The sequence below is a fragment of the Trachemys scripta genome, chromosome 2, assembly GCF_013100865.1.
Source record: "Trachemys scripta elegans isolate TJP31775 chromosome 2, CAS_Tse_1.0, whole genome shotgun sequence".
Lineage (NCBI taxonomy): Eukaryota > Metazoa > Chordata > Testudines > Emydidae > Trachemys > Trachemys scripta.
This window is the reverse complement of record NC_048299.1, coordinates 122,331,508-122,358,923: the sequence shown is the minus strand read 5'-3', so window position 1 is coordinate 122,358,923 and position 27,416 is coordinate 122,331,508. Positions and strand designations below refer to the sequence as shown.

At 44.6% G+C, this 27,416-nt stretch overlaps 1 protein-coding gene across 6 annotated transcripts in view; it reads right to left on the bottom strand.

Moving 5' to 3' along the window:
• TENT4A (terminal nucleotidyltransferase 4A) overlaps nucleotides 1–27,416 on the bottom strand; it is a 110,178-nt gene that overhangs the window by 51,046 nt on the left and 31,716 nt on the right. For all 6 annotated transcript variants that reach the window (XR_004644591.1, XR_004644592.1, XR_004644593.1 and 3 more), the window contains exons 5-7: nucleotides 26,448–26,555; nucleotides 4,787–4,915; nucleotides 1,795–2,008 (exon numbers count right to left, since the gene is read on the bottom strand). Coding sequence is in view for 3 of the 6 variants with exons in the window: in XM_034761510.1 (XP_034617401.1) it covers nucleotides 1,795–2,008; nucleotides 4,787–4,915; nucleotides 26,448–26,555 (451 nt within the window). In the remaining 3 variants the exon portion in view is untranslated. The remainder of the gene's footprint in view (nucleotides 1–1,794; nucleotides 2,009–4,786; nucleotides 4,916–26,447; nucleotides 26,556–27,416) is intronic.

The window sequence follows — 27,416 nt, the reverse complement described above, 5'->3', positions numbered from 1 at the left end:
TAATAAATTTGTTAGTCTCTAAGGTGCCACAAGTACTCCTGTTCTTCTTTTTGCAGATATATTTGTATGACATGATTGAGGACACACTTTATTTGAACAGTACCAGAGGGGTAGCCGTGTTAGTCTGGATCTGTAAAAAAGCAAGTGAGTCCTGTGGCACCTTTAAGACTAACAGATGTATTGGAGCATAAGCTTTCGTGGGTGAATGCCCACTTCGTCGGATACATGCATCCGATGAAGTGGGCATTCACCCACGAAAGCTTATGCTCCAATACATCTGTTAGTCTTAAAGGTGCCACAGGACTCTGTTGCTTTTTTACAGATCCAGACTAACACGGCTACCCCTCTGGTACTGTTCAAATAAAGTGTGTCCTCAATCATGTCATACAAATATATCTGCAAAAAGAAGAACAGGAGTACTTGTGGCACCTTAGAGACTAACAAATTTATTAAACCATAAGCTTTCGTGGACCCACTTCTTCGGATGCATAGTGGGCTGTAGTCCACAAAAGCTTATGCTCTAATAAATTTGTTAGTCTCTAAGGTGCCACAAGTACTCCTGTTCTTTTTGCGAATACAGACTAACACGGCTGCTACTCTGAAACAAATATCTGGCTTTTTCCCCAAATTGAATCATTCTGTCTTTACTGCATTACTGACAATTGTACCATTTCCATTGAGTAATTCTACTATTCCCATTGGCTCTGTTGGCCAGAGATTTGTGGGTTTTTTTTTTTTTTTTTTTGCTTCCCTTATAACTTTCCTACAATTCCTAGCTACCAATTTATTTATTACTATCAATTTCCCCTTGCATCAATCTGTTACACATTTAATTTTTTATAGCTGCATTCACTTCCCCTCCAACCCATGTTGGTTTTTAACTAGTATGGCCTTATTTTGACAGACTTGCTAGGCATTTAGTGAAATATTCTTGAACAGTTGCTAATAATTCATGATTCATAATTTAAATCCTCTCACCTGGTTTGGCTCAATCATTTATAGCTTTGTGAAACTGGCCCTTTTAAAGCACCATGTACATACGTCACTGGTTTGGACTTTACTCTGTTTGCATAAAGAATGTAATGAAGTGATCATTTGTACCTAACCTACCACTATTATTTAATTCTGTGATTAATTCCTATTTATCTGTCAAGCATGGTCTAATACAAGATTCCCCTTCCCTTTTCCCCTTCCCCCAACAAAGCTGGATGCAACATTTTCTGAGTTAGGAAATTGTCATCTTTAATATTTAGAAATTTCAAGGATGTTTAGCACTGGCAGCACGAGATCTCCAGCAGGTGTCATTCAGATTGAAGTCCCCCATAATCTATTTTTCCTACATATTACAGATAGGGGCTTAAGGAACCAGTCATCTTGTTCTCTAGTGTGATCTGGTGGTATGTAGCATAGTCTTATTTGGAGTACCTTGTGCTTTTTTTTAGGACATTGATCCATAAAAATTCAAGGTCATTTTCTGATTTATCAGTGACTCAAACAGGTAAACTCAATAGACTTACGTACAATAACCAAACAGATGAAGCTGGAATTCCTGTAATATTCATATGCAGGTAAGTATTTTCTTCACATATACCAACATAATTCTGAATGTTAATTTATACATTTTTCCTTGCGTGCGCTTTTAGTCTAGCACTTTGTAAACTTAACTGAATACAAGGTATGGACATCTTAAAGCAACACGATGTAGTTCCTTCACATAACAAAGAACTTTGATCTTTTTGTCATACTCTACATTTCTGATTTTTAAAAAGTATTTAAAAAGTTATGTAATCTTACCAGGGAGGAGAGGATCTTCAATGCACAACATGGATGGTCTATATCCATTGGTCATGGCTTTCATGATTTCTTCTTTGGCAATATAGGCACCTCCATTTTTTATTCTAATACCAGTTTTCAAGTAATTAAAATTTCTTCCATACAGTTCAAAAAATTCTACTAGAAGCATTCCAAGGTTTTCATCAGCTCTCCTGGCATCAATTCTTGGATGCAACTGTAAAGAAGAATGTCTGATACTTACTAAAAAAGTGAGGGTGGATTATAGGCATGTACTAGCAAACTGACAAGCCATGTACTAACGGTTAGACATAAAACTGGTCCATTATAGCCACTTCATAACCTAAAAGTTGTAATCCTATTACCTTTCCCAACTAAATTCCCCTAAGCTTTCCTTAAACTTCACTTCATGAATGTAACCAAGAGGGGGCAGCACTTGAATAGTATATGGAGCCTATAGGTACTTAACCAAATCTTTCTACTTAGTCTAGTTTTCTAGTCCAAAAGCAACACAGAAGAATTGCCACTTAGATTTGATGCCTAGATAATGAAGGAATATTGGTTTAAGTTTTCATAGGGATTCTGCAGTGGTGGCAGTTTCCAGAAGATGGAGAAAACAGAACTCAGTGTTTCCCCTACAAATGCTTGTGCATTCTAGAACAGATATGCATTGCTGGCCTCTCACCATCGTCCCCATGTTTTACCAGATGTACACAACTTGAAGACCATCTCAGACAGCCAACAACTAGCCAATAACTACCCTATATACTCATTCATAAGCTGAATTTTTTTAGTAAAAAAGGGAAGCATCAGAGATGGGGGTCGGCTTATGAATGGGTCTAGAGAAGGAGAGGTGGGACACAGCCCCTCTCCCCAACAGAGGGAGCAAGAAAAGGCAGCACAGCCAGCAGAGACAGAAGGGAAGAGGCGGGGCCAGAGTCTCTCCATTTCTGGCCACCCTGCTCTCCCCCAGCCTCCAAAGCGGCCGCCCGGCCTGGCCCGCCGGAGCGGGCTGCGGCCAGGTCAGACATCCTCCCCAGATAAGGTGGGAAGGGCTGGGATGGGGAGAGTGTGGGGGTCCTGGGCTAGGGGTGAGGTCATGTGGGGGGTGGTCACAGGGATTACTCCCCTGACTCCCAGCTTCTCTCCCCCCACCAAAATTTCCCCACCAGTTGCTGTCCCGGCAAGCAGCTGGTGTGCCGGGACACTTTGTTTACTTAGGTTTACCTCCGTGCCTGCGGATGCTCGAGGTAAACAAACCATCTCGGACCACCAGGGGCTTATCCTGATGGCCCGGGAGCCAAAGTTTGCTGACCCCTGAATTATAGGGTCAGCTTATGAACGGGTTATAAAAAATTTTCCATTTTTACTTATCCATCTTATCCATCCATCTAGGGTCAGCTTATAAACGAACTGGCTTATGATCGAGTATATATGGTAAACACCAAAGCTACTCATAAAGAACACTTATGCTGGAGCGTATGTCTAGATCAGTGTGAGGCCCTGTTTTTAATCTGAGTTAACTGACTGCCAATTCACTGTAGTTAGGCTTTATAATGATAATCCAGAAATTCCACAAACACTTACAAATGGGCCATATGGAAAAAGTATGTAATTAAAGGCTATCATAATGCATCCACACAAAGAGATTGAATTATGATTTTATTTCTCCTTAGCTTTGTTCTAGGAAACTGCTCAAACCATTTTAGCTGAAATTTGCAACAAGTCAATCTGAAGGAAACACCTAGAATGGAAAAATTTCAGCCCAATCAAAGCTATAAGCAACTGAAAACAAGGTCTTATAATGGAAAGTGTTGGGCACCTAGCCTCACCTATAATATACTAAACACAAGATTCACACAATTTATTTTTTTAACAAGGTATCAAAATTGTGTGTGTGGTCCATAAACATACATCTTTGTAGGTCAGAAGTAGCCTTTATCACAACAGGCATTTGGGTGAGAGAACAGCCAGGGCCAGCTGTCCTGGTTCCAAGCCTACTCCCATTAGCACAGCAGGAGGTCTGCTGACAAGGGAAGCAAGCAAGCAAAGGATGCAGAGAAGATTCCAAAGGAATTCAGGGGCATGCAAGGACCCGCAGGCATAGGCACTGACTTCCCCTCTGCTCGGTGGGTGCTTGACCCTACCCCGCCTCTGGCCCCGCCCCTGAACCCCCCTCGCCACACCCCCATTCCCCCAAGTTCCCGCCCCACTCTGCCTCCACCCGAGTGCACTGCACCCCCGCTCCTTCCCCTCCCTCCCGGAAAGTCCTAAGTGCTGCCAAACAGCTCTTAGGTGGCGGGGGGGGGGGGGGGGGAAAGGGGGGAGCACTAGAAGGAAGAGGGAGGAGCAGGGACATGGTGCGCTGGGGGGGGGCAGCAGGAGGCGAGGAGGGAGGAGCTTGGCTGCAGAGCACTCACTAATTTTTCCCCATGGGTACTCCAGCCTATGCCCTCAGAGCATCCCCTCCATCCATCCTCTATCTGGTAACAGGGAGGAAGGAGTAAAAGAGATAAGGGAGGAGTAGTCATGGAGAAATCAGTGAGGCTCTCTGACACTACCATAATTTGACAATAGTTTGTTTCCAGTGTTTCTACTGAAATGACTACCATGTTAGGTGGCCTGCTTGCTTGCAGCCCAACCAAATAGGGTGTGGGGCAGACTACTGGCAGCCTCTGCCAGAGAAAGGGACAGTTCTAGGCAGCAGGTTCGGCAAAAAGGTTGTGTGGAGCGGGCCACTATGCCATTCTCCACATTGATTATATTCATATAACACATTTTCAGAGGCCTCTGCTGCAGTTCTCATCCATACTCTGAGCAGAGCTCTCAGAGATATGAGAGGCAGACTGCAGGGGAATGGAGATCACAAAGCCTTAACAAAGGGAGTGCTGTGTGTCACTAAGGGAGAGAGAAGAGGAACAGCCAATTGACAATTGGAGAATTCATGGCAGAAACAAATTTAAGAACAGAGTAACAAACAAAATAGAGAACTTACCTGCAGGAAACTAATTGCCATTAAAATTAGGCTGTAAGAGCTAATTCCACCAGTAAAAACTTCATTCAAATCCCTCTGAAGAAGGAACTGTTTTAATACTAAAATCAAGTAAGGCAGCAATGAATACTTCTGTAAATAGGAAAAATAGGTCTGTTAAAATCTTCATAGAATTTGTGAGAGATTATAAGAGGCATTAACATGTAAGATTCTCTCCTCAAAAGCATGACTATAGGACTTTTTAATCAGGCTATTTGAAATTCTTTTTACTAGCTGTTTACTCAAAGGAACAGTTAACACTTTATTTTATTTTATTTCTATGTAAGTACGGTATTTAATTTGGTATTGTATCTGCCTAACAAAAGGAAAATAAAGGTTAACACAGAAAGCTACTTTTTTAAACTCCTTCATCAGCCAAGACATTATTATCCAAGGTGATCAAATTATATTGCAGGAGGGATATAACCAGCAGTAACTACAACAACAGCTGATTTTAGTAATAGTTAGAAGACAGCTAACACTTTGCTGTATAGGTATAATTAATAATCCAAACCAGATCTAATATATAAAAGTTTCACTAAAGCTGGTTAGTTATTATGCAAAGTTGTGAAGAAACAAATTATCACAATATACCAGCTTCACATTTATTTAAGCTTTCCAAGAAAACAGTTCAGTTCACAGAGTATAAAAGCTATTCAGGACCTGTGTTGAGACCATACAAAGGAGTTCTATATTTAAGGTAAAGACTTTAAAGCAGCATACTAAAGGTGCACCACAGCGGGCACACTGCTGAATTCTTTAACAGACATAGGAAGAGTACCTAGCATGCAAAAAAGTTGCTTTTCAGCACGAAAGAACTGACTTTTAGTCCCTACATATTTCATATATAGAAGTTATTCACTTCTGTAAAAGCTAGGCTTTTCACATGTCATTCATGGAAAGGTGGGTAATAAAGTATTAAATGTTCAGAATGATGGTAGTGTTTGTTGTGCAACATGCTTAATTTAGCTAATAGTCTCTTAAGCAGTGTATTATGTGGAGCCTTGCCTCACTTAAGACAAACTTCAGTGCAGCTCACTTCAATTCTGTGTGACACACCAATCCCATTTATTTAATGGGCAAACAAAAGGTATGCTAGGATGCGGGGGGTGGGGGGAGAGGGGAAAATCCTGAGTTCTAGTTAAGTTCTTCAGAATTTATCAAATTCATTTTGTGTTGACGGTTTCCAAGCTTGCTCTCAGCCTACAAGCAATTGCCAGTTTTGAATAGACAGCTCAGCTGTTTCCGTTTTGAATGCATTAAAAAGCCTAAAGTGGTAGCTCTCATTGTGGTTTTGGTAGTTTTAACTAGAGCTGGTTAGGAAATGTTTTTCCCCTTCTTGGGAAAAACTCAATAAAAAAATGGTTTTCTAGAAACTGTTCTACAAATTTGAGAGGCTTATCAAAAACAAAAATTAATCAGAAACTGAACTCATGAAAGTTTATTTTGACAAAAAACTCAATTTTTCACTGAAACATTAAACCAAAAATGTCAAACTAACTTTTACAACAGAAATTTGCAATCAATTTTTTATATTAACCTAAAAACCTACCGGAATTTGGAATACTGGGGCAATGAACATTTAGACACAAAACACTAAGGGTATGTCTAACAGACCATGGCAGCAAGCCTCCCAGCCTGGGGCAACACACTCAGGCTACTGAAGGTCATGCTAGTGCTCTAGAAGTAGCTGGGTGGACAACTCTTTCAAGGTTCAGCTCAGGCTCTGAAGTCTAAAGAGGTGGGTGTAAATCAGCATCCCAGGTTAAGTCAGGGGACATCACAATTCAGGTCACCAAGAAAAAAATTGAAAGCCTGATATTGTTGATATTTCAAAACTGAAAGTTAAGGTACCTTCAAAGACAGAATGACTTCAAACTGGATTGTGACAAATTCTGGGTCAGAAATGTTTCTAACTTAAAAGGTACTGAGGTTTTCTACAAGTTCAGATTTTGGGGAGGGTTTTGGAGGGGGGGCGCTATTTATTTTTAAAGTTTTAATGAAAACTTAATCAAGCCAAATTCAAAGATATTATGTACTGCACTGCAAGTCACTGTATATCATTAAATTTTTATTTGCATAATTTGGCAAATATGTAGTACGAAGACTATATTTTAAAGCATCGGCAGAAGAGATCACAAAGGTTTAATAAACTGACACAAATTTGTCCCTCACCTTTCCAAATTACACTTCTGTACAGAATTGAGATAATGTCCCTGTTTAAATCTTTCAAGTATTGGAAATGAACAGTTTATTAGAGTGTTTCCTCTCACCAAACTTAGCTAAGCACACACGAGTACTATATATGCAAAATTTCAACAAGTGAGACTTCTTTCCACACTTGTTACTCAACCATCTAAATGTCATTTTAAAGCAGACCTTTTCAAACAAACAATTCTCCTTGCACAAGAACATAAGAATGGCCATACTGGGTCAGACCAAAGGTCCAGCTATCCTGTCTTCCAACAGTGGCCAATACCAGGTGCTCCCGAGGGAATGAACAGAACAGATACTCATCAAGCGATCCATCCCATCGCCCATTCCGAGCTTCTGACTAAGAGAGGCTAGAGATACAATCCCTGCCCATCCTGGCTAATAGCCATTGATGGACGTAGCCTCCATTAAGTTATCTAGTTCTTTTTTGAACCCTGTTATAGTCTTGGCCTTCACAGCATCCTCTGGCAAAGAATTCCACAGACTGACTGTGTGTTGTGTGAAAAAATGCTTCCTTTTGTTAGTTTTAAACCTGCTGCCTATTAATTTCATTTGGTGACCCCTAGTTCTTATGTTATAAGCAGCAGTAAATAACATGTCCTTATTTACTTTCTCCACACACGTCATGATTTTATAGACCTCTCCCCCTTAGTTGTCTCTTTTCCAAGCTGAAAAGTCCCAGCCTTATTAATCTCTCCTCATACAGAAGCTGTTCGATATTCCTAATAATTTTTGTTGCCCTTTTCTGAATCTTTTCCAATTCCAATGCATCTTTTTTGAGATGGGGAGACCACGTCTGCATGCAGTATTCAAGATGAGGGCATACCATGGGTTTATATATAGAGGCAATATGATATTTTCTCTTACTATTTATCTCTTTCTTAATGATTCCCAACATTCTGCTTGCTTTTCTGACTGCCGCTGCACATTGAGTGGATGTTTTCAGAGAACTATCCAAAATGACTCTTTCTTGAGTAGTATGTGTATAGTTGGGATTATGTTTTCCAATGTGCATTACTTTGCATTTCTCAAAATTGACATTTATCTGCCATGATGTTGGCCAGTCACCCAGTTTTGAGAGATCTTTTTGTAGCTCTTTGCAATCTGCCTGGGACTTAACTATCTTGTGCAATTTTGTATCATCTGCAAATTTTGCCACTCACTGTTTACCTCTTTTTCCAGATCATTTATGAATATATTGAATAGGACTGGGCCTGGTACAGACCCCTCCGGGATACCACTATTTACCCCTCTCCATTCTGAAAACTGACCATTTATTCCTACCCTTTGTTTCCTATCTTTTAACCAGTTACCAATCCATGAGAGGACCTTCCCTCTTATCCCTTTACAGCTTCCTTTGCTTGAGAGCCTTTGATGAGGGACCTTGTCAAAGGCTTTCTGAAAATCTAAAAACACTATATCCACTGGATCCCCCTTGTCCATATACTTGTTGATCTTCTCAAAGAATTCTAGTAGATTTGGTGAGGCACGATTTCCCTCTACTAAAATCATGTTGACTCTTCCCCAACAAATTATGTTCATCTATGTGTCTGACAATTTTGTTCTTTACTATAGTTTCAACCAGTTTGCCGGATACTGAAGTCAGGCTTACCGGCCTGTAATTGCCGGGATCACCTCTGGAGCCCTTCTTAAAAATTGGTGTCACATTAGCTATCCTCCAATCAGAAGCTGATTTAAATGATAGGTTATAGACTACAGTTAATATTTCTGCAATTTCACATTTGAGTTCTTTCAGAACTCTTGGGTGAATACCATCTGGACCTGGTGACATATTACTGTTATGAATGTGTTCCAAAATCTCCTTTGATACCTCAATCTGGGACAGTTCCTCAGATTTGTCACCTAAAAAGAATGGCACAGGTTTGGGAATCTCCCTCACATCCTCAGTCGTGAAGAGTGATGCAAGGAATTCCATTTAGTTTCTCCGCAATAGCCTTATTGTCCTTGAGTGCCCTTTAGCATTTTGATTGTCTAATGGCCCCGCTGGCTGTTTAGCAGGCTTCTTGCCTCTGAAGTACTTAAAAATTTGTTGCTATTACTTTGAGTCTTTGGCTAGCTGTTCTTCAAATTCTTTTTTGGCTTTCCTAATTATATTTTTACACTTCATTTGCCAGAGTTTATGCTCCTTTCTATTTTCCTCACTAGGATTTAATTTTTTTATTTTATTTTATTATTATTATTAAAAGGATGCCTTTTTGCCTCTCACTGCTTCTTTTACTTTGTTTAGCCTCAGTGGCACTTTTTTAGTTCTCCATGTTTTTTAATTTGGGATATACATTTCAGTTGAGCCTCATTATGGCATCTTGCAGAGATTTCATTTTTGGTACTGTACCTTTTAATTTCCGTTTAACTAACGTCCTCATTTTTGTGTAGCCCCCTTCCTGAAATTAAATGCTACACCCACGGGCTGCTGTGGTGTTTAATTTTAATATTATGGTCACTATTACCAAGCAGTCCAGCTATATTCACCTCTTAGACCAGATCCTGTGCTCCACTTAGGACTAAATCAAGAATTGCCTCTCCTCTGTTGCGTTCCAGGATAGCTGCTCCAAGAAGCAGTCATTTAAGGTGTCAAGAAACAATTTCTGCACCCCTTCCTGAGGTGACATGTACCCAGTCAACATGGGGATAGTTAAAATCCCCTATTGAGTTTTTTACTTTTATAGCCTCTCTACTCTCCCTGAGCATTTCACAGTCACTATCACCATCCTGGTCAGATGGTTAGTTAGTATATCCCTACTGCTATATTCTTATTATTAGAGCATGGAATTTCTATCCATAGATTCTATGGTACAGCTTGGTTAATTAAGATTTTTACTTTATTTGATGCTATGCTTTTTTCCCCCCACATATAGTGCCAATCCCTAACCAGCATGATCTGTTCTGTCCTTCCGATATATTTTGTACCCTGGTATACTGTGTCCCATTGATTTTCCTCATTCCACCAAGTTTCGGTGATGCCTATTATATCAATATCCTCATTTAATACAAGGCACTCTAGAGTTTACCCATCTTATTATTTAGACTTCTAGCATTTATATATAAGCACTTTAAAAACTTGTCACTTTTTAGCTGTCCGCCATTACATGATGTAATTTAATGGGACTTTTTTTTCCTCCCCATTAGATCCTACACGTATTTTATCGTCTTCCATCCTCTCCTCCTTACTAAGGCATAGAATCTCCATTAATAGATCTTCCCTTAAGGGATGTGTCTATCCGAACCACGTGCTCCTCTGCACCTGTTGGCTTTCCCCCAGCCCTTAGTTTAAAAACTGTTCTATGACTTTTTTAATTTTAAGTGCCAGCAATCTGGTTCCATTTTGGTTTAGATGGAGCCCATCCTTCCTGTATAGGCTCCCCCTTTTCCAAACGTTTCCCCAATTCCTAATAAATCTAAACTTCTCCTCCCTACACCATTGTCTGATCCACGCATTGAGACCCTGCTGTTCTGCCTGTAACTGCCCGAGCATAGAACTGGAAGCATTTTAAAAAATGCTATCATAGAGGTCCTGGACTTCAATCTCTTACCTAGCAACCTATATTTGGCCTTCAGTACCTCTCCCCTATCCTTCCCTATATCATTGCTACCTAACATGTACCACAAGCACCGTCTCCTCCCCAGCACTACACATAAGTCTAGATGTCTCCAGAGATCCACAACCTTCGCACCAGGCAGGCAAGTTACATGCGGTTTTCCTGGTCATCGCAAGCCCAGCTATTTATGTTTCTAATGATCAAATCACCCATTACTAATACCTGTTCTTCCTAATAACTAGAGTTCTCTCGCACTGAGGATTCCTCTCCAGGGGAGGGGACACCACGACATCACCTGGAAGGAGGGTCTCAACCATGGGATCATCTCCCTCAGCTCCAGCTGCATTAAGAACCATGAAAAATTTCAGTTGAAGTTAGTTACAGAAAGTTGTTTTTAAAAGTTAAATGCTTAAAGAAGAAGGTAATCACCTTGTGCAAAAGTGATGATTCTTCGAGATGCGTCCCCCTATGGTGCTCCACTGTAAGTGTGCTAGCAGTGTCCATTGGGACTGCACATGTGCAATCTCTCCTTGTGGTACACCACAAAGCTAGACTGGTGTGTGTGTGTGTGTGTGTGTGTGTGTGTGTGTGTGTGTGTGTGTGTGTGTACACCATCCTCAGTTCTTTCTCTACGCAGAGCCAATGACAAGAACTCCAAAGTAGAGGGGAGGAGGATGGGTTGTGGAGCACCCATAAAGGGGCACCTCTCAAAGAATAATAGTTATTGCACAAGGTGAATCCTAATGAATAACCAAGGGTCCTCCACTGTAGGTGACTCCCGAGCAGTACCACTTCTGGAAGGTTGGGACTTCGGATCGGGTCTGTTACAGATGATAGCACTGTGGAGCAAAAGATGGAATCGGAGGCAGAGTCCCTAGTGATCACATAGTGTTCTGCAAAAATGTGGACCGACAGCCATATCGCAGCTCTACAGATTTCTGAGAGAGGGACATTCTTGAGGAAGGTGACAGATGAGGCGATAGATCTTGTGGAGTGTGTACAAATGGCATCTGGAGGGGTCACATTGTGAGTTTGGTAACAATGTCCGATGCAGTTCGAGACCCACTTGGAAAGTCTTTGGGTTGATATTGCTCAGCCCTTGGATTTTTCTGCAGTGGAGAGGAAAAGCTATGGGAACTTCCTGAAGGCCTTTGTCCTGTCCAGGTAGAAGGCATGGGCTCTCCCGACATCCAGGGTATGCAATATAGCCTCCCTGTTGTCTTGGCGAGCCTTGGAGAAGAAGATGGAGATGAATCAACTGATTCAAGTGAAAGTGTGAGGTTACCTAGGGATGAATTTTGGGTGCAGTCCGAGTGTAACCCTGTCCGGAAAAAATAGTGCGTAGGGAGGATGCATGATCAGAGCTGCTCTCTCTCCTATTCTCCTGGCCGAGGTAATCGTTAACAAGGCGGCCATTTTCATGGCTAGGTACGTTAGTGAACAGGTGGCCATGGGTTCAAAGGGGGGCCTACTCAGTCCTTTCAGTACAAGGTTCAGGTCCCATGTGGGGGTAGGAAGTTGAGTTAAGAGGTTTACTGTGTCCTTGAGGAACCTTTTTGTAGTTTGGTGTGACAGCACTAAGTACCCCTCTACAGGTTGGTAAAAGTCACTAATATCCGCTAGGTGGAGCTTGAGAGAGCTTAGAGATAATCCAGACCGTTTTAAGGTTAAAGCATAGTCTAGGATATGTGAAAGAGTCACAGATTCTGGGGAGATTTGTTGGGACGTGCACCAAATCTGAAACCTAGACCATTTCTGCAGGTAAGGTACATCCTTTGTTCTGTGAGAGAATAGCTGGGAGAGAGATCAGCGCAAGCTTTGACAGGTAAGGGTACCAAGTCTGTCTTGGTCAAGTAGGAGCGATCAAAATTACACTAGCGCCGTCCCTTTTTATTTTCAGCAGGACCTTCTACAGTAGGGGAAATGGAGGGAAGGCACAGAGAACATCCCCATGCCGGGGGGAGCCTCACCTAGAGCGTTGTCCCATCTCCTCTCTAGAGCAGTAGCGTGGACACTTCTTGTTCAGGTGAGCAGTGAACAGATCGGCAGACTGTGGCCCGAATCATCTGAATAGGTTGTGAAGTACTGACGAGTGTATCTCCCACTTGCAGTTGTGAGATAAAAGTGGACAGTCTGAGTCACAAATTAAGTTTTGTGTACCTGCGAGGTACGCCGCTGCCAGTGTAACATTGTGGGAGATGGCACCAATTCCATAATCTCATCACTTCTGCTCATAGGGAGGGCAATCTGGCTCCCCCCTCTGACTGATGTAGTACACAGAGGCAATGCTGTCTGTCAGAATCGTTGTATGCGATCCTGTGATCAGCAGGAGGAAAGAGGCGCAGGCATTCCTGACCGTTCTCACCGAGGAGACAGATGTGGAGGAATATCTCCACAGGCAAACATTTGCCTTATGTCTCGAGTTTGTTTAGGTGCACGCCCCACCTTATGAGTGATGTGTCAGTGGTGAGGAGCAATGATTAATGTTTACGAGAAGGGGATCCCTTTACAAACATTGGCTGCGTCCTTTCACCAGTTTAAGGAGTTTTTTTTATTCCCTGGGGTTAGTGACAGATTTGTCCAACCTATCCTTGGTCAGTCTATAAACCAAGCCAAACCACAGCTGGAGGTATATCATGTGAGCCTGGCATGAGGTAGCACCACCATGCCCACTGCCATATGTCCCAATCGTTGGAGGCAAAGACTGGCTGGTAGTTGTGGGCTACTTTTAACGGTGTCTGAGTGTGACTAAGGATAGCAACCTGTTTTGAGGTAAGAGGGCTTTGGCCTATAATGCAGTGAGGTTGGCGCCAATGAATTCCAGGCATTGCACTGGAGTGAGTGTTGACTTCTGGATGTTGATCTGTAGACCCAGATCTGTGAACAAATGCATCACAGTGTTGGCTACTTGGTGAGCCTCCCAGAGGCTCTGAGGAGAAAATCATCCAGATATGGGTAAATCATTATCCCTTGAGAGAATCAATGAGCAGCCACCATTTAGAGAACCTTGGAAAATACCCTCAGGGCTGATGATAGCCTGAAGGGGAGCACTCCGCGTTGGTATTAGTCATGTCCCAGAGTAAACCTGAGAAATAGTCTGTGAGCTGGTAGCATTGAGATGTGAAAATAGGCATCCTAGAGGTCCAGGGTGGAAAACCAGTCTCCCTGTTCCTGTGCTGGAATGAGCATTGACAAGGTAACCATCTAGACTTTTTGAGCCTTGACAAACTTGTTGAGAGCTCTGAGGTCTAGTATGGGTCTCCAACCTCATTTCCTTTTGGGTATTAGGAAATAACGAGAGTAGAACCTCTTGCCTCATAGATGTGGAGGTACTGGTTTTATGGCTCCCAGCTGGAGGAGGCGATCCACCTTGTCGCATAGTGAAGTCTCATGAGGAAGATCCCTGAAACAGTATCAGGAAGGATGCTGTGGCGGGAGTAGGGAGGTAAGCTGAATGGAACACTGGGTTTGGACAATCTCTAGGACCCACTGGTCCAATGTTATGCATTCCCAGATACTGCGGAACATTGCCAAATCAGTGGCCAAATGGATGTGGTACGATGGTTGCTTGTGTCAGTCAGAGGGAGTGGTCTAATGATGCCTTGACCTGCCCGTCAAAAGTGGTGTTTAGACGTAGAGGGCTGGGACAAAGATTGTGAGCAAGATTGTTTTCATTTAGGGAATTTCCCTTTCTTTGTGGCTCGTAGTGGTGCTGAGGTTGGTACTGAGACCTGTATGATCTATTCTGGGGTTGGGGGACTAGATCTTTGTCCTGATGTATAAATACCCAGTGACCCAGAGGATAGCCCTGGAAGCCTTCAGGGTGTGAAGAGAGGTGTCAGTCTTCTCGGCGAAGAACTTCGTTCCCTCAAAGGGAAGGTCCACAATCGCAGACTGCACCTTTTTCGGGAATCCTGACAAATGAAGCCATGATGTTGTAGCATCACCACAGCCGTGGAGATGGATCTAGCAGCCATGTCGAGGGCAGACTGAATCAATATCTTCGCTTTGAATGACTCACGATGTACTTCTGGCATCCTTTTCAATAAAGTCATTCAGCTTTGAGTAGTTTTATATAATAGTATTTAGCTATGAGGGTCTAGTAGTTGGCAATACAAACTTTCAGAGTGGCTGAGGAGTAAGCTTTTCTGCTGAACAGATCAAGGCGCTTCCAATCCCTATTGTAGGAGAAACCCTGGATTGATGTGTGCCACAAGAGTTGACAGCTTCCACTATGATAGTGTTTGAGTGGCAGGTGGGAGAATAGAAATTCAGATTCTTTAGCAGGGACAAGGTATTTTTTATCTATCTGCTTGCAGGTCAGGGTCACTGATGCTGGGGTTTGCCACAAGGTCTTTGCCATGTCTAAAATGGCCTCATTAATCGGGAGGGTGATCTTTGAGGAGGTCGAAGAATGGAGGATATCAAGGAGTTGATGATAGGTATCCCTGACTTCCTCCACTGGAATCTGGAATGTACCTGCCACCCTCTTTTCTAGTTCCTGAAAGAGATCAAAGTCATCCCCCAAAGTTGGTGGAGAATGGCAGCTTCTTCTGGAAGAAGACAATACGGTCCTCAAAGTCACTTCCTCCTTGGTACAGACTTCCTGATCCTCAGTCTCAAGGCGGCTCCAAAGCCCTGGATGGTGTGGCCAAGGGAGTGTTCCACCCCACGGTGGAGCCCATGGGTGGACATACCAGGATGGTGGTGGTTGGGCTATCTGTGGGTATAACCTTGGGCTCTGTTGGTAGTGAGTACCATGTGGAGTTTGGGAGGAGTACGGCAACACTACATCTTCAGGCTCGCTGCCTGAACCCTCGCTAAAGAGCGGAGGGGCATAGCATGGCAATAGGGATATTTCCTGTGCTTGGTAGTGGCTTGGTGCAGAGGTCTCGGTACTGACATTCTGAGGTCTTTTGAATAGCAGAGTTCCGATCGTCCCAGCGTCGGTGGCGGTGCCAGAGAGACGGGAATCTTGTACATATTGGTCACTCTTGCACCGGTTGAGCCACCACAGGCAGTAACGATGCAGGCTCGTGTACCGTGAACGTCTTTTTAGAGGAGTGCTTACTCCAGTCCTTCGGTTCTGAACTCAGTGTCCATCCGGTCCATAGGCACATCAGTGGTATTGGGTACTGTCGGTTTCTGTGAGTCATGGATGCCAGACTGAGATGGCCTCAGTGCCAAAGATTCTAAGTGAGATTGTGATTGCTTGCAGCTATCTCAGGGCTCACTAGGGGGGCTTCCAACTCTCTTCTGAGAAGATTTGTGAGACGGATCTGCAGCCTGCTTCTTCAACCCACAGGACTTAGACATAGAAGGCTGTAGGGAAAACTTACGTCTATCTGGCGACTGGGGTCGAAGAGCTGCCTCCATGAAGATAATCGTCTGGCAGAGCGTGATCTTGGGCGGAGCTGTGGGCAAAGACCACACTTCTGTTGTATGCGGCCTTCACCAACGCAGCAAATGCACTGAGTACTTATCCACAATCAGGATTGCCTTTTTACATTTCTTGAAGCCTGGGAACCAAGCATACTCTACTGGGGGAAAGGGTCCCCGATGGGGAGGTGGGGGGGGAGGGGGAGGGGAGAGAGAAAAAGGTGGGAAGAAAAAAGTTGTTTTATTATTAGAAACAAAAAAGGAGGGGAGAGAAGTACAACTGTAACTCGGAGGCTAACTATAGGTAAGTAGATTAAGATGATACTCTTTACAGACTGCTAATGGTTCAGTCTCTAGCCAGGGTGGTTCAGAAGAAACTGAGGACAGTTTGCCCACGCGTACTGACTAGCCTTGTGGCACAACACAAGGAGACAGCACATGTGCAGGCCCAATGGACCCTGCTACCGAAGTTCTCCGATCAATAGTGCAGGGATGCAAGAGATTACTTACTGTAACTGGAAGTTCTTTAAGATGTGTGATCTCCATCTGGATTCCAAACATGGGTGTACATGCACGCCATGTGCCGGAAGCAGAACTGTTCATAGTAATGTCTGTTGACCCGCACATGCATCGACTGTGTGGCGTGTCCAAGGCTTTAAGAGGCTGATTCCAAAGGTGGGAGAGTATCAGTGAGAAGATGGGTACAAGGGCTCATGAGAAGAGAGAGTCTGTAGGAGAGCATGACCAACTGCCACATCCGTTGCAGTGGCGGGGCGATAGCCTAATGGGCAGAAAAGGTGTGGACAGAGGTCCAGGTGGCCACCCTACAAATCTCATGCCACGGGAAATCTGCGAGGAAGGCCAACATAGCACTGCCCACATAGAGTGGGTCAAGACCCTCTGGTAGGAGAGCACATAGCCATCAGCAAATCACTGGGTGATCAATTTAGAGCGGGGCAGTCAATAGGCGGACCATGGGCCAAATCTGGACCAGCAGAGGCTTCTGAATGAACCCCAGAAAATTAATTTATTTTAATTTCTTCTCTGGTGGACCTTGGCTATACCTTGACCAAGAAATTTGGACCTGGACAAAATAGAATTGACTACCCCTATTTAGAGAGAGTCACTGTGAAGAGTGTGGCAGGTACGCTGAAGATAAAAGGCCACTGCCTGCCAAACATCAAGTGTGGAGCGCATGTTCTCGAGAGGGACATGTGGCAGGTTTGGGGTAGAAAGTTGGGAGGTGCATGCACTAATTAAGGTGGAAGGACACGACCACATTGGGCAAAAATTTGGAATGGAGACATAGGGAGACCTTGTCCTCGTGGAAGACAGTGAAAAGGTTATCTGCCATCATTGCAGTCAGTTAGCGAACGCTTCTCACGGATGTGATGGCCACCAAAAACATCACCTTCATGGAAAGATGAGCAAAGTAGCAGGTGGAAAGTGGTTCAAAGGATGGCTTGGTGAGGGCGGAAAGGGCGAGGTTAAGGTCCCAGGAAGGAGTAGGCTTCTGGACGGCAGGAAAAGCATTGAGGAAGCCACAAAGGTAGCCGGAACTAGTAGTGCGGGTGAAGCTGGAAAACCCATCCAGAGGTAAAAGAAAGACACTAAGCGCGGCCAGGTTGAGGTGTATGGAGGAATGGATGAGGCCTGATCTTCGGCGAGAGATCAGATAGTCGAGGATGACGGGAATGGAGACAGAGTGCAGGTGGTGTCAGTGGCACTGCAAAGTGATGCCATTTGGCTCAGTAACACATGAGTGGACAGGCACCAGCTATAGGTAAGAATGTCGTGGACGGGGAGGAGCATGCAATATCTATGCATGAGCCCCATCCAAATACCAGGCTGCGAGCTGGAGAGGGCCCGGATTGGGGTGTCACAGCTGGGCGCTAGCTTGCATAAGAGGATCCAGGAGACTGAGCAGAAGGCAAGTGGAGAGATGTAGTGGATCCGTGTACCAGTACCAGCGAGGCCAGCTGATGGCAATCAGGAGAAGAGTCACATCATCACACCGCACTTTGTGCAGGACCTGGGAAAGCAGGGGAATGGACGGGACTGCTTAGCGGATGCTGATGGTCCAGGACAAGAGGGGAGTGTCATGTCGCCCCGGAAGCCCCAGCTTGTGGTTCTCCAGTGTGGCAAAAGAATTCTCAACACAGCGTGCCCCAGAGACAGAAGAGAATCCAGAGAGTGGGGTTGTGAAGTTCCCGTTCGTGGTTGGCATGGAAGGAGCGACTGAGCATGTCCACCATGGAGTTGGTGGTGCCTCGAAGGTGAACGGCATGTAGTGTAAATTTGCGTTGGAGGCATCAGTTCCAAAGAAGGATGGTCTCTGCACAAAGAGAGGGGGATGGAGCACTACTTTGTTTATACAGATGACTGCCACCATGTTGTAGGACAGCAGCTGGACATGGTAAGAGTGGAGAAAAGCTTGGCAGACAAGGTGGACGGCCTGCAGTTCCAGGACGTTGATGGTCATCCCCGGATGACCAGAGGCCTTGAGCTGTGTGGCCGTCCAGATGAGCTCCGCAGTCAATGAGGGAGGCGTCCATCGTGAGGCTGCTGTAAGATGTGGGAGGCATGAAAAGAATGCCAGCCAGGACTGTGGATGGGTTGCGCCATCAGGTGAGAGAGGGACAAGGACAGATGGGGGTGAAAAGAACCAGCTTGCTGAGATGGTCTGACTGTGGGTTGTTAACAGAGCGGAGCCACAGCTGCAGGCAGTGCATATGGAGGTGGGCATACGGCAGAACCGAGGTGCATACTGTCATATGGCCCAGAAAGGAAAGGCACTGATGCATGTGCAGGCAGCGGCGGAGCTGCGCAATGAGCGTGACGGCAGTACGAAGGAAGACAGATGCTGCAACAAAGTCCAGACGACCTCCTATGAAAGTAAGAAGGTGGGTAGGGATGAGGACAGATTTGTCCTCATTGATGATGATTCCTAGGGCATTGAGGAGGGAACGTAGGGTTTGAATGGTAGGCAGAAGGCCAGTTTGGGACAGTGCTACAAGGAGCCAATCGTCCCAATAAGGAAACAACAATTGAATCAGTCACCACATGTATGCTGCCACGACAACAAAGACCTTTGTGAACACACAGGGGGCGGTAGCAATCCCGAAGGGGAGGACCCAGAACTGACAGTGGGAATGACTCACTGTGAATTGAAGGAACTTGCGACAAGCGGGGTAGATGTTGATATGGAAGTAGGCATCCTTCATATCGAGAGCCGCAAACCAGGTTCCACGGAGGAGGGAAGGGAGAATGAGGGGGAAGGGTGACCATCTGGAAATGGAATCTGCGGATAAATTTGTTCAAGATTTCGAGATCCAGAATAGGGCGTAGGCCACCCCCTTACTTTGGTATGAGAAAATAGAAACCCCGGCCCCGATAGCGGTGCAGGACGAGTTCTCTGGTACCTTTCCACAGGAGGGTATCTGCTTCCTCTTTGAAAAGGTGGCACTGCGAGGGAGTGTCCAGGAACTGCCGTGGCGGGGTAGTGGGACAGAAAGGAGAAGTATTCGATAAGATAGCCTTGCTGGACAATGTCCAGCAGCCAGCAGTTGGTGGTAATCTGGCCCCAGTTGCAAGCAAAGGGGGAGAGGCAGCCTCTGAAAACCACTTGTGGTAAGAAGGATGGCGGAAGGTTCGCAGGTCTTGAGTAAGGAGTCAAAAGGGTTGCTTGGGAGGATGATGCAGGAAGATAGACGTGGAAGAAGTAGCTGTGGCGGAGGAGTGTCTGAAGGACGACCATTTTTGGTGGCAAGCTGTGGTGGGTGGGGAAGTTCGGTAGAGGCCCAGGGACTGGAGCAGGCAAGAGTCCTTGAAAGAATGCATTTAATCCATTTGGTCACTGAACAGTTTATTGTTCTCGAAGGGAAGGTCCTCCAGAGTAGTCTGGACTGTGATGTTGTACCCCATAAATGCTTTATAAAAATATGCTTAGGGGTGTAAATATGACAAAACTGGAATATGTTTTACGCTAGATATGCCATGTAACATATCTTTGCAAAGGTTATGTTCTACTGAATGTATTCATCTTATTTGTATGCATGTATCATTTTTATATCTGAAGTTATGAGCGTTGGCTCTATGTTTGTATTTAAAGTGTTTGCTGTAGGAAGCACATAAGGCAGATTTGGTCAACATAGCGTGAAGGGGTTATTCAAGTAATTGGGAGTACTTAACTAACAATGGACTTTGAGAGATGCCAATCCACATCTGAGCTTTCCTGGGAATGTTCAAACTAACATGTAAACAATGGTGTCGGCCTGCAAAAAGCTGAATCATTCATAGACATGTGACTTGCCCAGGTGGCTAGAGACCCCATCTTGTGGCTGTGATGTTGCACAAGAGAGACTATCTAAGACCCTGGAAGCCCCTCCATTTTGTCTTCAGATGGTTCTCCACCCCAAAGAGATTCCTGAAAGAAAGTGGAACAAAGGACATTAACTAAGGGGGTGTGAGTGATTGCTGGACCCAGACTAGGAAGGAGTCTAGTCTGTCAAAGAAGCTTATTGGAACATCTCTGAGGGTGAGATTTACCTGCATTTAGTTTCCTACTGCATTAGGCTAAGACTTGCATGTTTTATTTTATTTTGTTTGGTAATTTACTTTGTTCTGTCTGTTATTACTTGGAACCACTTAAATCCTACTTTTTATATTTAATAAAACCACTTCTTTAATTATTAAATTAACCCAGAGCAAGTATTGTACTTGGTCCTGCTAGTGAAGGCAGGGGGCTAGACTCTATGACCTTTCGGGATCCCTTACAGTTCTATGACATAGGTATATCTCCATATATTAATACCTGGGGGCACAAACAGCTGTGCATCTCTCTCTATCAATGTTATAGAGGGCAAACAATTTATGAGTTAACCCTGTATAAGCTTTATACAGAGTAAAACTGATTTATTTGGGGTTTGGATCCCATTGGGAACTGGGTATCTGGGTGTTAGAGACGGGAGCACTTCTTAAGATGTTTTCAGTTAAGCATGCAGCTTTTGGGGGACATGGTTCAAACCTGGGTTTGTAGCAGGCTAGCATATCTGGCACAACCAGGCAGGGTACTGAAGTCCCAACCTGCCAGGGAAAATGGGCTTGGAGGTAGTCTCAAGCACATCAGGTGGCAGTCCCAAAAGGGTTTCTGTGACCCAACCCATCACATGGACCTCCTTCGGAAAGCGGTTGGACTAGAGCCAGGAATCTCAGCAGATGACGACCCCAGATGCCAAGGAGCAGGAGGCTGTGTCAGCGGCATAAACTGCAGCCTAGAAAGCCACTTTAGCTACCAGCCTGCCCTCGTCCACAAGAAGCTGGAAGTCCTGCTGTTTTTCCAGGGAAAGAAAGGCCTGAAAGTCTGCCAGCTTAGAGTATGAAAGGAAGTCGTACTTGGCCAGGATGGCCCGGTAGCTGGCAATATGAAATTGGAGGCTTGGCAGATGACTAGACCTTGCGTCCCACAGGTCCAGTTTCTTAGCAGCCAGGTTGGGCAGCGTGGAGCAGAAATGTTGTTGGCAGGCACACTCAGTCACAGCTTGCAACACCAGCAAGTTTGGGGGGGGGGAAGGGGGAGAGAGAAGGAGAGAAAAGTGGTATGCGTTAGAGAAGGGCGATGATGCAGGTGAAGCAATAGGACGCAGTCATGGTAGAGATCCCAAGTGGTCCAGTAGAGCCAAGCATAGGGGTCATCAGGCATTGACAGGGCTCGCAGGTAGCAGAACCATGGATCAGCCAGCAGAGCATACATTGGATGATATGTTTGGTGCCGGAGATTCGGGCTGTACAATTAGGCCGGCGTGAAGGGAGTGTCTGGTTTAGAGGACCACTCAGAGTCTGAAGACCAGTCAGGTAAGGGTGGGGCTACTGGAGCCGGTGGCACCATTGGTGCAGAGAAGGATGCACGGTCCGAGAGAAGAAAGGGTGCGTCTGAAGGCAACTGTGGAGAAAGGTGGCGCGGAGCTGGAGCTGGAGCAGGAGCAGGAGCGTCTCATCCTCGGGAGACAGCAGATGAAAGATACCTGAAGGGCTGGGACAGAGATGCCCCAGCATATGGCAGCATGAACTCAGCTGTGGGCCTAAGAAGGGAGAGAGGGCCTGGTGTACGCAGAGCCGTAAGTCCCAATGGTCCTGACAGTGGATCAGTCACCGAGGCCAGCAGTGGCACCGGTGGGGCATAGTGCTTGGACTTATGCTCCATGCGAGGCTTCTTTGGAGCAGGAGCATCTGGGTCAATGCACAATTTCTCACCCAACCTGGCATGGCTCAGGGAGGCAACACTGCCCTTATAGGTAGTCCCCATCAGGGAGCTGCCTTTATGCCCATGAGCATGCTTCTTGTGCAGTGTGGGCTTTGGCCGGATGGGCCGATGCCACCAGTGCCAGGCGGGAAAGGCCCAGGGTGGTGCTGACTGCCGGTACCGGGCATCGCTGACCGATCCATGGTCGCCAGAGCCAATTGTGCACATGGGTGCACAGCCTCCTCCATAAGCAATTTGCAGAGGTGAAATTCTCTGGCTTCCCAGGTATATGGCGGGAATGAGCGACAGATTAGCAGCAGGCAGCGATGTGATTCTCACCAAGACAAGAGATTGAGTGCTGGTGCTAGTCGCTCACAGAGAAGGAGCATGGGTAGGAAGCACAGTATTTAAAACCAGCGTACTGGGGCACAGTCCCTGATCCGGGGAAAGAGCCCTGGAGGGAAGAAGTCCAACAGAAACCTAAGAACTAAGGGGAAAACTATATACAACGAAAAGAGTAGTTCTCTTAGCAAGCTAAGAGCACCAAGGAACAGTGGTTCCAACTCTGGCCATTCAGAGGTAAGAAGGAACTAGAGTGGTGTTGACCTGCACAGCCTCTTAAAGCAGTGCAGGTCAACGGACACTACTATGAACAGTTATGGCTGTGGCGCATGGCACTCATGCGTACCCATATTTGGAATCCACATAGGGACCAGCACTCGAAGAAGCCACACCAACAGTGGAGCACCCACAGGGACACTATTTGAAGAAAATAAGGTTTGGCAAGGAAGTACTTTCTTAACCTTCATTGGGAGTGCTATTACAATGATATTCTAATATGTGATTTTAGAATCCAAGATATAATAGTCAAGTATTTTAGTGAGATTCAAGTTGACTAATGTTTTTAAACAAAGTCAAAAAATGACTACAGATCAAAATGTGACCATACAAATCTCTTCAGCGTATGTATTTTCCCCTCTAGCTAACCTAATACCTCCTACCATTAATACTCCAGTTGGCACAGTCCCTTCAAATCATCAGTTAAAAAAAAAAAAAAAAATCTGATTTCTGATAAGATGGTATAAAGTGTTAAACTTTTCAAAACAAAAGGTGTTTCTTTTTTAAAAAAGAAAAAGTGGAGCAGAAAGTCTTTATGTTTAAGGTTTCAGAGTGGTAGCCTGTATCAGCAAAAACAATGAGAAGTCCTTGTGGCATTTATTTGTCTCGTTAGACTGACCTCACACTTGGTAAGGCAACTCCCATCCTTTCATGTATTTATACCTGCTCCTGTATTTTCCACTCCATGCATCTGATGAAGTGGGTTATAGCCCACGAAAGCTTATGCCCAAATAAATTTGTTAGTCTCTAAGGTGCCACAAGGACACTTGTTGTTTTTATGTTTAAGGGTCCGTCTGCAATGGAGACACTGACTATACAGGAGCAAATAACTACCTAACATGAAGTGCTGTCAAAGCACAGCAAAACAGAATGGGAAAGATATTTCATTTTCTTTTTATAGTAGCCATACGTGTTACATGTAACCATAGGGGGTACAAAACTTTCAAATAAGTATACTATTCATATTGGCTACTTTTTCAGTGTGATAGAAGTCTTATTCTACTATACTGAAACTTTCTGATAAGGTTAAGGTAGCTCTTAGCTCTTACAAGCCAATTAGGACATCTTATTTTAAAAGTTATAGTAGAATCTTGTTACACAACTATAAAGGAACTGGTTTGATAGTCTTACGTCAGAGTCTTGTGCTTCTATATTATATGAAGGATGAGTGTGTGTGGACAGCCCTCCTAGCCCCTGGTCCTCTCATGGATCAGTAAGTAGTTCAAAGACAGTAAACAAAGGGTAGGAATAAATGGTCATTTTTGTACTGGGACCTGTGCTGTTCAACACATTCATAAGTGATCTGGAAAAGGGGGTATACAGCAAGATGGCAAAGTCTGCACACAATACAAAATTACTCAATATATTTAAGTCTAAAGCAGACTGCAAAGAATTACAAAGTAATCTCACAAAACTGGGTGGCTGGATAACAAAATGGCAGATGAAATTCAATGTTGATAAGTGCAAAGTAATGCACATTGCAAAATAATTCCAACTACACATTAAAATGATGGGTTCTAATTAGCTCTTACCACTCAGAGACCTTGGAGTCAATGGGGATAATTCTCTAGAAATGTCTACTCAATGTGCAGCAATAATCAAAAAAGCTAATGTTAGGAGTCATTAGGAAAGATAGATATGACATAAAATATCACAATGCCATTATATAATCATGATCATATACCAAATGAGGAGATCAAAAGATGTACAGAGGTGATCGATGTAGCGCAGGCGATGTACAACACAAAGTGGAGATGGGCGGGCCATGTAGTCCTCAGGCAAGACAATAGGTGGACAACCTGCATCAGTGACTGGATCCCCAGAGACCACAAGCGACTGCTGGGCAGACTGAAATCGCGCTGGGCAGATCGCGTGACAAAACTCTTTGACCAGAAATGGAAAGAACGTGCTCACAACGAAACAGAATGGTGTAGCATCAACTTGCATTCATGAAGGGATGGATGAGGACAAGTCAGATTATATAAATCCATGGCATGCCCACATTTTAAATATTGTGTGCAGCTCTGGTCACCCCATCTCAAAAAAGATATATTAGTATTGGAAAAGGTACAGAGAAAGGCAACAAAAAGGATTAGGGGTATGGAGCAGCGTATATACGAGGAGAGATTTAAAAGATTGGAAAAGTTCATCTTAGAGAAGAGATGATTAAGGGTGGGGGATATGACAGAGGTCTATAAAATCATAAATGGTATGGAGAAAGCGAATAGGGAAAGTGTTATGTGAAGGGGTAACAAAAATCAGGGATCACACAATGACGTTAATAGACAGCAGGTTGAAACTAATGCAAGGAAGTACTTCACACAATGAACAATCAACCTGTGGAACTTGTTGCGAGGTAATGTTGTGAAGGCCAAAAGTGAAACTGGGTTCAAAAAATAATTAGGTCAGTTCATAGAGGAGAGGTCCATCAATGGCTATTAGCCATGATGGTCAGAAATGCAAACCCATGCTCTGGGTGTCCCTAAACCTCCAACTGACAGAAGGACTGGACAACAGGGGTTAGATCACTCAATAATTGCCCTGTTCTGTTCATTCCCTTGAAGCATCTGGAACTGGTCACTGTTGGAAGCCGGGATACTGGGCTAAATGCTCCATTGGTCTGACACTGAGTTTCCTCTAATTTTTACCACACATGTGCAGACTGAATTTTGTTATATGCATCAATATGGAAGTGATGTGACACATATCACCTTCATATTGGCGCACATAACAAAATGCATGGGGGGGAGGGCGCCGAGGGGTTTGGAGTGTGGAAGGGGGGCTCAGGGCTGGGGCAGAAGGTTGGAGTACAGGGATGTGAGGGCTCCGGCTGGCGGTCCAAGTTCTGGGGTGGGGTCAGGGATGAGCGGTTCAGGGCTGGGGCCGGGGGCTGGGGTGCAGGAGAGTGCCCCGGGGTTACATCAGGGAGAAAGGACTCCTCCTAGCTCTCTCTTCCCGCAGCAGCACCTGGGCCGCGGCAGCTCCAGGGCTGGGGGCACAGGATAAGCTTCCCGGCCACAGCAGGCCTGGGGCTAAGTTGGGGCTGGGAAAGGAGCGCCCCGGGTGCAGCCGGTCCAGGCTGGGGCTCAGTTCAGGCCACCCCTTCCCCGGCCGCAGCAGGTTGGGGGCCGAGCTAGGTCCTGGCCGGAAGAATGGCGCCTCTCCCCCAGCCGCGGCAAGTCCCAGCCAGGTGGGTTCCCTGAGTGCCTGTGCAGCGCGAAATAGGCTGCTGTGTAGCCGCGCAGCTTACAGGGAACTTAGATCTGACAGTATGGATATTCTTATGTTCTTAACCACCTCTGGCAAATCCTAACAAGAACACTGCCAGAAAACTAAAGCAAACCGTTTCTAGTCCAATTTTATTAGGGCCTCTTCAGAAAACCCATTGCCCTTCAAAAGTTTAACTGTTTCCGCAGCTGGTCTCCAATATGCAAAACACAAGACTGGTTAAAGTTAACGGAATTTAATCTTATTCTCTTCCAGGTAGAGACCCATAACATTTCCCTGTCTCTAAATATTTTAGAGCTAAGACATAAATTTACATGCCTTAGAGTAAAGGACAAAAGTAGTAATACTGATGTTTATTGATTAGTGGCATCAATTATGCAGTTTGTACCTTCATGTACTCCTTGATAAATCGAGCTGCCTTCACACCAGTTTCCACATTAAAACTTATGTCAACTTTCACTTCTGTCTCCTGGTCAGTAAGTTTTATTATTGGTACCTGCAAATATTTATAGAAGAGAGACATTTTATACATACCAAACAGTAGGCTGAAGCTTTTCTACATTTGATTAGTCAGACATTTCCTTAATTTAAGGCCTCCAGACACAACTGGCCTATAGTGACACTATATTACTGAACATCAGATGGATGTCTTCAAGAGGCTGATTTAGGGTATGTCTGCATTGCAATTACAGGCATGAATGCAGCACATGTAAAAATTACCAAGTAACAGTGAAGCCCTGGCAGCACAGGCTGTACAACTCCACCTGGTTCCCTGGGTACCTAGTGGTAACTCAAGATGTGGCAGCTTCAATGCTATTGTGATTTAAACTAGCTATATTATGCCTACATCTCCTAGTCCCACCTCTGACTGCAGTGCAGACACACCCATAGAGAACGATTATCTTTAATTTAAGTGGACAATTACGTCTTGAAGTGACTGGATTAGAAAACCAAGTAAATCCAGACCAACACAAAACATTCCTATACTAAAATGGATATTTTTTTTGCATGTGTTCATTTTCAATTAGAGCTTTATCATTTTCCAGTTTTCAATTATAACCTCATTAATCCACACTAGTAGTAGAAGGAAGTGATTAAGGAAGGGCTCATACAGATTAGAATGGCTTCTAGACTAATAAAAGCCAAGCAGTGGAGGAGCTTTAGCACCTCTAACCACCAAAAGGAGTCCTAACAGTTTCCAAAACGTTTCAAAGTACTAAGATAATATGCAACAACCTCAGTGGACTACACTAGCTCTGCCATCAGTACAGTAATAACACTTTTCTGGGCATTTGCTTTTGACATTGCCAACTCATTCATTTTCAGAGGGGATTTAGGAGTTCATATTTTATCCCCT